This window comes from Lynx rufus, unplaced genomic scaffold (genome assembly GCF_022079265.1).
Source record: "Lynx rufus isolate CCGP_SWC_20201006 ecotype Redwood Valley unplaced genomic scaffold, mLynRuf1.p SCAF_1, whole genome shotgun sequence".
In the NCBI taxonomy this organism is placed as follows: Eukaryota; Metazoa; Chordata; class Mammalia; order Carnivora; family Felidae; genus Lynx; species Lynx rufus.
The window spans coordinates 211,019,712-211,032,351 of NW_025814823.1; the positions used below are offsets into that span (position 1 = coordinate 211,019,712).

Genomic DNA, 12,640 nt, shown 5'->3' on the forward strand with positions numbered 1-12,640 from the left:
TAAGCAGTCACTCCCCATTGCCGCCTTCCCCCAGGCCTTGGCCGCGACCAGTCGGTGTTCTGTCTCTGCGCATTTGACTATTCTGGATATTTCAAATGAATGGAATCGTACAATCGTGTGACATTTTGTATCTGGCTTCTTTCACTTAGTGTGCTGTTTTTGACATTCCCCCACATTGTAGCACGTGTCAGTACCTCATTCCTTTTTGAGACTGAATAATATTCTGTGGTATGCTTTTACTCTCTTGCCTTTGTACGTAGTCCCCTCTCTCATTAGTGGCTTTGTCCCACTCTCTGCCTGTCAAATTGCTATTCACCCCCTGATGCCCACATCTCAGGCTACTTCCCCAATTCCTGTGGCTCTCTGTTTAGGCATTAATATTGTACTTTTCTCACTGTCCCATAATAATCCATGTGTACCTCCCTTTCTCTACCCACTAGGGAAGTCTGGACTCCCTAGGAACAGGGACAGAACTTTGTTCATCTTCAGGTTCGTAGCACCTAGCAGACCTGACCAACACTATCTACCCAACAGATATCTGTTGAATTCGTGAGTGAGGAGATTCTTTTCACATTTGTCAAGTTTACACTTATTACACAAAAGGAGTAGGCAGTAGTGTGGAAACAGCTCATGATAATGCACTGTTACTATGATCCTAAATCTGGGGTCATGTGGAAATAGTGCATTTGAAACTTGGTGGCCTGGGACAAGTTGAACCACCTTTTGTTTATCTGTTTGTTCGTGGATGGACATTTGGGTTGTTTCTACCTTTTGGCTATTGTGAATAATGCTGCTGTGAATATGACGTATGCGTATTTGTTTGAGTTTCTGTTTTCAATTCAGCCCCTAGGGTTTTCATGAGGACTGGGCACATGCTTATCACATGGTGGGGGCAGAATAAATGTTAGCACTGATGTTATTAATTTTATCTTGAAGGTGTGTAAATAGGTCCCCACGTGGGTTCTTTCTCTTGCCGTCTCACACACACGGGAGCTGGATCTCGCTCTCTCCCACTACTGGTTTGTAGCCTGTACGTCTCTCCATTCCCCTCCTGCCTGCTGCCGTGGCTGGTGTGGCAAACCAGGGAGGGGAGGGGAGGGTGAAAGAGGCGGGGGAGAAGCAGTGGAAATGCGGAGGGGGAGGTGAGCGGCTGGGAACCACTGGGCAGGTAGTACGGAGGAAGGGGCAGAGGCAGGAAGGACACCAGGTCCGGAAATAGCAGACCCTGAGGAGGGTCTAAGAATGAGGAGGGCACGGGGTTGCTGCTTTCCTGCTCCAGTGGAGGGAGGCGGTGTGAGGCTGGGGCCGGTACCACCAGCAGCCTCTGGTCAGGACTAAGAGGTACCTCAGGAGAGGATGTGCAAGGGAGCAGGAGGTGGCTGGAGTGAACTGATGTTTTTGTACAGAAAGAGGAGATTCTGGTAGTGTCTGGAGCACTCTGTGGGGGTGGCGTTAGGACCAGAAGCTGGGAACAAGCTCCTGGGGTCGTCAGCTTGACATCAGGTGACAAAATAGTAACAAGAAAATGCAGGTTTGAGGAACACGAATGCTGCCAGGAAGGCAGTTGATTTGGGCTGTGGATGAGATTGTTGGAGTAGAGTCTGAACACTCTGGGTAAAATCTCCTCAGGAGCTGAGAGGGAGGTCTCCAAAAGTGTGGCGTGTGGTCATCTGGAATTCTGGCACACCTGTACCTCTGGTGCTGGAGGGAGCAAAGAAGGATCCACATAGCTTTGGTCAGAGCAATTTCTTCTTAATGTGGAATAGAGAGGCCACGACCTAACAGGCAAAGGCCTCCTTCTTGCCCTGGTGTCCAAGGGAACTGAGAATAATTACTCACATTTGCATTTATATAGTGTGAATTAGAATGCAGGTCTAGGCGGAGGGAACCCAGAAGATGGCTCTTAGGAGGTGCTGTAGGAAATGAGGCAGTCAGGCACGCGCATCCCTGACTTACCTCTTCTGGTCTGTTTTCAGTCTGAGCTTCCCTCCCTCCAAAGTGAAACAATATGATCTTTGTTGGGGAGAATTTATAGCTTGTATTGGAGAGGAAGAGCTTTAGAGAGCGTTAATCTGAGAGTTGTCTTCTCTGATGACAAGAATCCCCTCCTAACGTGGTGCTCAGGAGAAATATCAGCACTTGGCCAGGGATGGGGGGCCCTTAAGCCAAGGGCAGATCCATTCTAACACCATCTTTCTGCATCTTGAATGCTGTGTTTGCATAGCCTTCAACCATCTTGCTCCTTCATTCACAATTCACATTAAAAAAAAAGTAGTTTCTAGAGTCCCTCATTTACATTGGTCAGTGAGCTCGTAAGATGATTAGTTGTTTTTGGAATAGGGAGGAACTTTCAGATCATTTAATCCAATCCTTCCATTCGACAGAGGAGGAGAAACCAGAGACCCTGAGATTTGCTCAGACATCCCTGGGGCCGCGTCTCCAGGCTCCCAGGCCAGTATGCTTTCCACTCTTGTGCAGGTTTTGAAAACTCCAGCCCCACTGCAGGAGTTTGTATGTGGCCAGGGACCTCTCAGGAGAGGATGCTTCACTGCACACATTCTTCTCTTCCTGAATATTTAAATCACAAAAGCCAAACTGCAGAAAAATAAATATTATGTCTATTTGTCAGGAGACAGTTAGTGTCTATTTACCCTTTTCTGTCCTCAGAATCTAGGTGTTAATGGACACTAGTCTGTTAATCAAAACATGCTGGTTCCTGGCAGGGATCATTCAGTGTTGAGAATCTCAGTCAAGACAGAAACAATAATAGTTAATATTTAGACCAAAGACGAGAATATTAAATGTGGAGTCAAAGGGGAACATGTAGAATGCTAAATAAAAGAATAAAGCATATAGGGTTGACTCAAAAAGGAGAGTAAAGGGAAGTGAGACTTTTTATTTTATGGCAGGAGGAGGGTTTCAACTATATGAAAGTGTATCTAGGAAAAGCTGTTTATTTATAACTGTTGTCCAGGCTGGAGAAATCAGATGTTCTCTGGACTAAACAAGTAAGTAAGAAATATGCTGAGCACATAGTTGGTCTAAATGAAAGTTGGGAATTCTGAGAGGTTCGAGGCTGTTCCTTGGAGAGGCTGCTGTCACCCCGTAGGCCAGAAGCAGGTGAGAGGCCGAGCTCTGCTAATGTGCTGTGAACTCTTCTGTCAGATGGCGGGCACGGCACGTCATGACCGAGAGATGGCGATCCAGTCCAAGAGGAAGCTCACCACGGCCACCGATCCCATTGAAAGACTCCGACTGCAGTGCCTGGCCAGGGGGTCCGCGGGCATCAAAGGTCTTGGCAGGTAGGGTCCCGGCCATGGGGAGGAAGGACACTGCCAGGTGAGGCTAATACTGGCTGTGTGACCTTGACCGAGTCTTATTCTCCTAGGGTCTCACTTCCCTATTTGTAAAATGTAGTTTGGAAGACTTGATCTCTGAAGCATCTTGTGACCGTTTTTGGTTCTTAGTCCCAGATTCAGCAAGGCTGTGTCTGAGATGAGAGCACAGCCCCTGGGACAACTTGAAGTGAAGAGAGAGGCGTGCCCAGGTCCCAGCGACACCTAGCAGGATGCGGAGAGGGACTCTGCTAGAAACTGACAATGGAAGCGAGCTTGGAAGAGGGAGGAAGTTGCTTTCAGGCAGTCACATCTTGCTGACCTCCAGGGGGCACTGGAATTGCCTGTGGGATATTCACTGCCGGTGGGCTTCTCCCAACTCCATAGGACCTGTCCTCTGGCCCTCTGAGAGTGTGAGAAGTCCTCAGGACCAGGAAACCCAAGGAAAAAGAGATTGTAAGCCTCCAACTGGCAGGATCTCTTTTTAACAGACTGCATGGAATGCCTGCCATGGGCCAGGTGTTTGTATGTTTGTGGGTGAACAAGGCTTCTCCAGGCCCCAGGCAGGACTTAGACTAAGGAAATGGACTGTCACAAAAACCAGAATCTCCGTGGTGATGTTGTAGGTTAGAGAAATACAGGGCACCGCAGCAGGGGCATCCGACCTCACATGTGGAGGTTATAGACAGCTTCACTTACAGCGAGGAACTTACTGAGCATTGGGGACATCACTTTTAATAGTCTCAAATTCTCAGACTAAGCCTGGCTCTGTCAGAAGCCCAGGCTATGGGTATGTGGACCCTGGTGGCCAGGCAGTCACAGTCCAGTGAGAAGACTAGCCCATTTCTCTTCAATACTGTATCACCCCAACCTACAACCTCCACGTCTTTCATCCTGGAGCCATGTCATTGTCCGTGGTGCAAACCCCTCAGGAACACTGCCCTCTGTCCCACTCACTGGCCCACTCAGTTGAGTCCCTCTTGCTGCCTACCCACCCCCCAACCCCTCCTAGCCCTTCCACTGTGAGCCAGTCTATTGGCTCATCCTTGGCCTTTTGCTCCACTGTGTGCTCTGCCTTGGCCCCTTTACTAGTTTTTCCCTTCCCTCAATCTCTCCTCAACTCAAGTGGAAGGTGCTCCCTAGTTTTCCTCTTTATGGGACCACAAAAGTAAAGTGCCATTTTTGTCACATGATGTCAAGGATACATACTGTCAACGTGATTTATCGGTATTGGTATTGACCTTGATCACCTGGCTGAGGTAGTGTTTGTCTGGCTTTTCCCATGTAAAGTTACCATTCCTCCCCAACCCCATTCCATACTGGACTGGAAGGAAGGAAGTCTCCATGCAAAGCCACACTTAGGAAGTGGGGAGTATGCTTCCCTCCTTGAGGACAGAGCGTATGTGCATAATTTATTTGGAATTCTACTCAAGGGAAATTTGTCTTTTCTAAATAATATTTATTTATTTATTTAATCATTTATTTAAACCCATATGGACTCATGGATATTTATTTTATACTTTGTGTTACAATTTAACACTATTTTATTGCTCAAACTCTAGAAAATTGAGCTTTAGAAGCTCTTTCAGTTGGCTCCTATGTCCCTTTGACATATCCCCAACATTGTTAAGTTTTTTTCTTTGTTTGTTTGTTTTGAGTGCTTCCTTACTTTCTGTACAAGATACTCCAAGTTCATCTTGAGTATTTCGTGTCCCAGTCCTAGAATCAGACATTTCTCCAAGAAGCCCGATTCTTTTTATTGGATAATTGCATTAGAAATCAAGATCTAGGCTCTAGATGTGCTTGTTGTTACTGGGGTGTTACTTCTAGGTTCTCTTAGCTGACAGAAGAAGAAAGTATATGTGTAAATATATGTACAATCTATAGATATTTTTATATGTAATCATCTGTGTTTATATTAAGCTAAGCATGAGTTCATACTAATGTCTCCAACTCTAGCCCATTACCACATGCATCCGACCATTTAGCCTCCTCCCCTGGCTTATCTATAAATTCCCATTTCAACAGTGATAAATCTGGCTCCCACCATCTGCCATCTATTTACTTAATTGTTCAATTCCAGTATACCTTATAGCAATGTCAGAATTGTTAACTCAAATCTCCATGGGAAATATTATTATCAACTAGAGTCCAGTGCTTATGTGCAGTTCCTTTTGCCTTTAGTCCTACAGACTCCCATCTCCACAACTACTTAAGTCAGCACCTTCATACTCCACAGCTCCCCCCCACCCCCTTTCAGTGAGGTTGTTTCAAACTTTTGTAATACAGTTGAGTTCTCTTGTCACTGTGCATTCCTTCCTGGGATCCCCTAACCTCCTAAATAGTTATTTTAAAATTTGTATACATTAAATTTTATTCTTTGTAGTCTACAGTTCTATGGGCTTTAGCAAGTATATCATGTATCCACCATTATAGTTTGGGCTTTAGCAAGTATATCATGTATCCACCATCATAGAGAATAGTTTCACTGTCCTAAAAATTCCCTGTTGCTCCACCTATTCTCTTCCTTCCTTCCTTTTTCTTTTTATTGTATGTATAGTTTTGCCTTTTGCAGAATGTCACAGAATTAGAATCACATAGTACATTTTCTTTTAAGGTTTTCCTTTTATGAGATTCTGGGAAGAGGCTCTCCAATTTTGGAAGGAGAGTAGAGACAAGAATCTAGGGCTTCTGTATTTTACTTTGAATAACGTTGAGAGTGGTTTATTTTTAAATCTTTGTGCTTACATCTTATTCTATGCTCTTTTCTTTCCTGTGTGTGTGTGTGTGTATGTGTGTGTGCATTTTCTTCAGAGTGTTTCGAATTATGGATGACAATAACAACCGGACCCTTGATTTCAAAGAATTTTTGAAAGGACTAAATGATTATGCTGTGGTCATGGAAAAGGAAGAGGCAGAAGAGCTCTTCCGGAGGTTTGATAAAGATGGAAATGGAACAATAGACTTCAATGAATTTCTTCTCACATTAAGAGTAAGTGGCCTCATGAATCAGTGTATCTTCTGAGTTTGGCTTTCACGTGGTTTGGGTTGGTTATTTTGAGGTTTTGTTTTCAGAAGTTGTTACTGTGCTGTGGAAGAGATGGGAAGGAGATTGACAACAGGTTTAGGGACTTTTTGGAGTAACCATAATGCATGTCATTTAACAGCACACAATTTCATACCACTGAGAGGAATCAGATATTTCATCATATATCTTATAAAAAAAAAGCTCATTTGCTTGTGTTGTCTGTGTTTGTGTTTTTTTTTTTTTTCTATTTATCTAGCCTCCGATGTCTAGAGCCAGGAAAGAGGTAATTATGCAAGCTTTTAGGAAGTTAGACAAGACCGGAGATGGAGTTATAACAATTGAAGATCTTCGTGAAGTGTATAATGCGAAGCACCATCCTAAGTACCAAAATGGAGAATGGACCGAAGAACAAGTATTCAGGAAGTTTCTGGATAACTTTGATTCACCCTATGACAAAGATGGATTGGTAAGGAAAAGAGCTTAACCTAAGTGAAGTTTCTTCTGTTGAATTTGTCATTGAAATTAGGAAATAGGTCCAAAGCCTTAAAAAGTACTTATAGCATATTCATTATAAATAGGAGTAAAATATCTCCTTAGAGACTATTTAGAAAGTTGGCAACTAAAGTGATGATATATGTGTGTGTGATATATGATATATATGTGATATATATATTGGTGAGAGGTCCACATATAGCTAAATACCCATCATCTGAAGAACACAATATTTTGATTTAACACTCCATTGCACGGTTACTTATGTTTACCATACTTAGCCAGCCATATTCCAACTAACTCAACTAGGGTAAAGCCTATTTAACTTCAAAATGAAACCATGATTTAATTTTTTGGAACATGATTCACAAGGTATTTCAAGATATTGAAGTGTTTTTCGCACTCATCCTTACAGTATCATTTGTTATCACACTTTGCTGTGTGGAAATGCCATTTAAGGGAAGCTTTCAGTAAAGGGAATGCCAGATAACAGAATTTACTTTGATTTTGTCTTGAGTAGGCTTGAGATTAACTTGCATTTCTAAACTATAGTGAACTTAAAAACACCTGATCTCCATTAATGGTATCTTCAAGTTATGAACACATAGCTTGGTAGGGTAAGGAATTACATCTCTGCAACTGTGATGTTGTCTCCCCAGGCTGAGATGACAATGTCATCTGTCTTTTATCAACAGGCTTAAGTGGGCTTTTGAACTCAGAACCAGTTCTGGTCTTAGGTGTCCTAAAGGCCCTGATGATGGGGAAGGGAGTGTTCTACTTGGTCCACAGTCAGCACCAGCAGATGCCTGGGGAGGGTTACTCGGAACCCCTGTGTCACACAGGAAGGAGTAGTGGGGCACTGGGCAGGAAGAAAAGATATTAATGATAGGAATAGGAAGCAAGGCTTCCTCTTCTTAAGGGAGTTTCTCCCAACTTTTTCCATAAAACTTCATAGTGAGTCTAATTAGCAAGGGGTTAGGGGAGTAGTAAGGCAACCTTTCTTTCCTTCCTACTGACATTTTCCTGTTGGGGACAGAGAAATACCCTTCATTTTAGTTGAAGGATTAGAGAGGTGGATTAAAAAAAGGGCGGGGGGGCGTGGGGGCTAGATTCTCAAGGGAGCCTAATGCTTAGGGACAGAAGTAACAGAACCAAACCATATGTTTTCTTCCAACATTGCTGGTCTTTGATCTCTGAAATGGCAGTGGAAAAATAGTCAACTGCCATTTCCCCAAATTAGCCCGCCTCTACATGAGATCCCAGGGTGTACTTGCCTCCTCTCTGCAGGTGGTTCCTTCTCCTCGTTGCCAGGGGAAACCTCAGCTGCTCTTTTCTCTACCCCAAGTCAAAGTAGCCAGTTGTTATGATTCAGCTGATTTAAAGTTCCCACTTCTGTCCCTTTTGACATTTATTTTAACAAGCCATCTTAAGTTCTCAAATACTCATAAAGGTCATTGGGGTTTTTAGTAGTTACAGCATTTGCTATCACCTGACTATCACAGACACTGTGTTAATATCCAGCTGACTGTGCATGATCATCATCCAGGCTACGTATTAATAACGTACATTACTGGCTGTACTGCAGAACTACAGAATCTGATTATTTCTGGGTGGGGATCAAGGATTTACAGTTTTAGTAAGTACCCCAGATGGCTCTTATTCACATTCATATTTGAGATCGTTGTCTCTAAAAGATTCAGAAGTAGTTTTTAATTACTACATATAATATGCACATGAACCTCATTTGGCATAATTAGGGAGCTGGATCATTTATTGACTACTTATCTACTGGGTATAGTACTAAGCGTCTTAAAATACATAATGAAAATATTTTTGGAAAGTGATGTGGAATTCAAACCTTTGTTCATTGAATCATATTTTAAACACACAAAGAACTATTGATGTAAACAAACTCCACGATAAATTCTTTTATAAAGAGAAGAATTAGTCCTTAAGTGAGCTTTTCCAAATTGAGTTGTTTTATACATTAAGATTTCTTATGGTGAAGCATAGCTAGCTATGCTTGAAGCCAGTGCACTCATATATGGCTAAAAAATGTAGCGGATATCCAAATAAGACAGAATTTAGAATAAGCCAATAAATTTAGCATATCATTATGATGCTGAAATTTGTGAACTTTTAATAGTTTGGGCTAAGTTCTCAGGTAGTCATAAAAACTCCTGAGTTTGTAGCAGTCATGGATTTTGATGTAATGGATCCTGTGTTAATAATCCTCACACCCCATCCTCAGAGCCCTCTGTGCACCAGAAGCCATGTGGATAGAGGTATGAAAGCAACCAAATCATGTATGAAGTGAACCTTCCTCACTCTAATTCTATCCCTAAAACCCACCCTAGTTGGGTGAGATTTTCATTTCTTACTTTTTTATTTTTATTTTTTAATTTTTTAAAATGTTTATTTACTTTGACAGAGAGAGAAAGAGAGAGCGTGTGAGCAGAGGAGGGGCAGAGAGAGAAGAAGACAGAGAATTCCAAGCACTGGCAGTGCAGAGCCCAACACGGGGCTCAAACTCACCAACTGTGAGATCATGACCTGAGTCAAAATCAAGAGTGAGACTCTTAACCCACTGTGCCACCGGGGTGCTCCACTTCTTCCTTTTTTTAATATCTACGTTTGGAAGTTTTCATTTATATATGTTATTTTATAATTACAAATATATTTTTTAGATGTCAGAAGTAGATTAGCTTTTGAGTAAATATGGGTCTTACAGTCTTCTCTCATATAGAAATTTTTTAATAATTAAAAATATTTTAAATACATTACTGAGTGTATATAAATAACTTAAATTTATTTTATGATTTTTCTAATCAGTCTGAAACAGAGAAAAAGGTACTGTGTTCTGTACCATGACTCAAATATTTCCAATGCTCCCATTCAGGACCTTCTCCATTATATAACGAATATTCTGTCAATTCACAGTAGCATAGTCAAGAGGCTGATCAAAAGCAGAGGTGTCCATTCTATCCCTTTTTACTAATGTCAAACAAAATAATTAAGTAGGAGTAGTTATTATGACTGAAAATTAATTTACTACAATGAGGGAAAACTTGGGGAAATTATAGGATTTGTCATTCAGGCTATTCTGAGTATAAATTGAGTCTCAGGAAACAAGCAAACACTTCACTAAGAATAACTGATGGCCTTTTCTGAAATGATCAATTATATTAGCTCTGATGTCTGGTTTTATGTAATCTGACTTCTGGAAGGTTTAATGCTGGATAACTGGGAAATGCAAAGGAGGACATACGTAAAGAAATTGAAGAAAGGAGAGCATTAATGGTATCCTAATTTTAACAAAAGCTATGCACATATTTATTTCTACTTCCAGACCATCGAAAAGCCCAGCTCAACTATTAGTTCAGTCCAACGACTTTCTTCCTTCTGCTTTTTACTATTTTGTGGGTGGTGGGGCGGGGGGTAAGTACAGGGAGAGAAATTTCGTCCCCTGACTTTTTTTTTCTCTGTTCACTTATGATTACAGTAAAAAAGGCAAGTGGGTCGATCAGCTCATATGATTATTAGAAGACATAAGTAGGCACTCTGGAAGGGGGGTTTTGAATTATTTATGGATTTCACTTTTTGATGTTTTTAATCTTTCATGACATTTAAAATTGAGGGCTGACTAGGGGTGCCTTAGTGGCTCAGTTGGTTAAGGGGCCGACTTTGGCTCAGGTCATGATCTCAAGGCTTGTGAATTTGAGCCCCTCATGGGGCTCTGTGCTGACAACTCAGAGCCTGGAGCCTGCTTTGCATTCTGTGTCTCCCTCTCTCTCTGCCCCTCCCCCTCTTGTGCTCGCACGCGCGCGCTCTCTCTCTCAAAAATAAATAAACGTTAAAAAAATTTTTAATTGAGGGCTAACTAGAGAACAACAAATTTCCCAGCCATTGTTGTTGTGTCTGTGTCCTCCCATGGAAGCAGGGCTGTACTTTGGGTTACACTGATTGCTCACAGAGATCCTTCCAACAGGAAGACAATTCCTTCTCTGAGTCAACTAATCCCGTCAGCTACTATGGTTGAATTGCAGTGTACATATCACTGACAGCTATTAAAAAATAAGATCGATACCTGTTTCTTCTTTCTAGCAGTAAAGTGATAACAAAATCTAGCCTGGAAAAACACATTGGTTGCTATATCAAAGAGACAGTTCTGAGAACAGGATGGAGAGAACCCAGGCTAGTGTGAGGGGGCATGGAGGAGGGGCGTCTTTTTTCACTCACTTTGTGCCTTGAATGAGTAATTTCTATCTTAAAAAAGCATGAAGTTAAGGAGGATTTAACTATAAATCTATTTCTTTATCCACAGGACAGAATTCCACTTTCTAAAAGGTAACACATTACTTGCCTCGACCCCAGGGCATGCCGTGTTGTTTCTGACGTGTCACAGAAAGCCTGTACTAACTACAGCTAAAGAAACTTGTTTCTTGCTCTGAATTTCAGTCTCACTGATCCGAACAGATGGGTTCCTGCTCTTAAAGAGAGGCGAGAACCTATGTTTCACTTTCCATTTAGGTTGGTGTGGAAATTTTCAAGATTTTCTATTCATCTTCCCCTCTGCCACCCATCAAGGCCATCCTCAGCTTGACTCTGCTCTTGTCTGAGATCTATTCTTGATCTGTGTCATTAAAAAGCTTCCTTGACCAAAGTTCCCCTCCCATTTACAGGTACTAGAAATATGCTTCCATTGAAGTGGTGGGAAGCAAAGTTATGTTTTTGTTTCTGACTTTTCCACTGCAGGTGACCCCCGAGGAGTTTATGAACTACTATGCAGGGGTGAGCGCATCCATTGACACTGATGTGTATTTCATCATCATGATGAGAACTGCCTGGAAGCTCTAAATGTAGGATCTGGGGACCAGGGCATTGGGTGCAGCCACATGGCTCCAAATGATTAAACATCAGCCCCAAACCAGGATCACATTTGATTTCATGTTCATCCCAGTGATTCTTCCCTGTCAACACACACTGCATTTTCTAGGGCAGGCATGACACTATGTAGTTAACTGTGACTTAACTTCTCTGAAACTGTTTCTTTAGCTCTAATATAGGAATTAATTAAAATAAGATTCGGAAAGCTCTTAGAGCCAGGCTCTAGGATACATACATGTGTCTAATAAACATTAGGTGCCTTCCTTGGCCATTAATAAAAGTTTGAGTATTTTAATTGTAATTCCCACCCACACACCCACAGTCTTTCTCCACATCCTTTTAGATGGTCTATTTCTAGGTGTGAGAATTCATCTGTTTTTATGACTGACCGTAAATTTTCTTTAAGTTTATTTATTTATTTGGCAAGAGAGAGACAGAGAGAGGGAGAGAGAGAGAGCTCACAAGCACACATGAATGGGGGAGGGGCAGAGAGAGACAATCCCAAGCAGACTCCATGCTATCATCGCAGAGGAGACAGATGAGGGGCTCAAACTCATGAACTGTGAGATCATGACCTGAGCTGAAACCAAGAGTCAGATGTCTAACTGACTGAGCCACCCAGGCACCCCCCTGACTTTAAGAGCTTCAGTTACAAATTGGGTACCAGAAGAGAACACACGTTAGCCTCAATTTTTATACCTGAATCTTGAGTTTCTCTGCCTGTGGTTTAGGGAAGCCTTGGTGTGGTGAATAGATTAGAATGACATTTTTGGGTCATCTAAAGCTTCTGTGAGATGGGAGGCCATTTCCTTGAGCAGTAGAGCTAGGACCATCCCTGTGGTTAAAATTTGAGGCTGGGCTGTGCTCTCAGATTTTATGGGGGACCTCTTGTTTAGTG

At 42.2% G+C, this 12,640-nt stretch overlaps 1 protein-coding gene across 1 annotated transcript; it reads left to right on the forward strand.

Annotated features, from left to right (window-relative positions):
* Positions 1 to 3,165: 3,165 nt before the first annotated feature.
* Positions 3,166 to 11,712, forward strand: CAPSL (calcyphosine like). The gene is made up of 4 exons (XM_047074064.1): positions 3,166 to 3,302; positions 6,150 to 6,327; positions 6,620 to 6,829; positions 11,611 to 11,712. The coding sequence occupies exons 1-4, from the start codon at positions 3,166 to 3,168 to the stop codon at positions 11,710 to 11,712; spliced, it is 627 nt and encodes a 208-aa protein (XP_046930020.1).
* Positions 11,713 to 12,640: the final 928 nt, after the last annotated feature.

Bases quoted from the DNA above. Each gene is read 5' to 3' on its own strand.
- CAPSL (XM_047074064.1), top strand. From the start codon at position 3,166: ATGGCGGGCACGGCACGTCATGACCGAGAGATGGCGATCCAGTCCAAG. The intron at 3,303-6,149 runs GTAGGGTCCCGG...CATTTTCTTCAG, and splicing joins GGCATCAAAGGTCTTGGCAG to AGTGTTTCGAATTATGGATG. The intron at 6,830-11,610 runs GTAAGGAAAAGA...TTTCCACTGCAG, and splicing joins CCTATGACAAAGATGGATTG to GTGACCCCCGAGGAGTTTAT.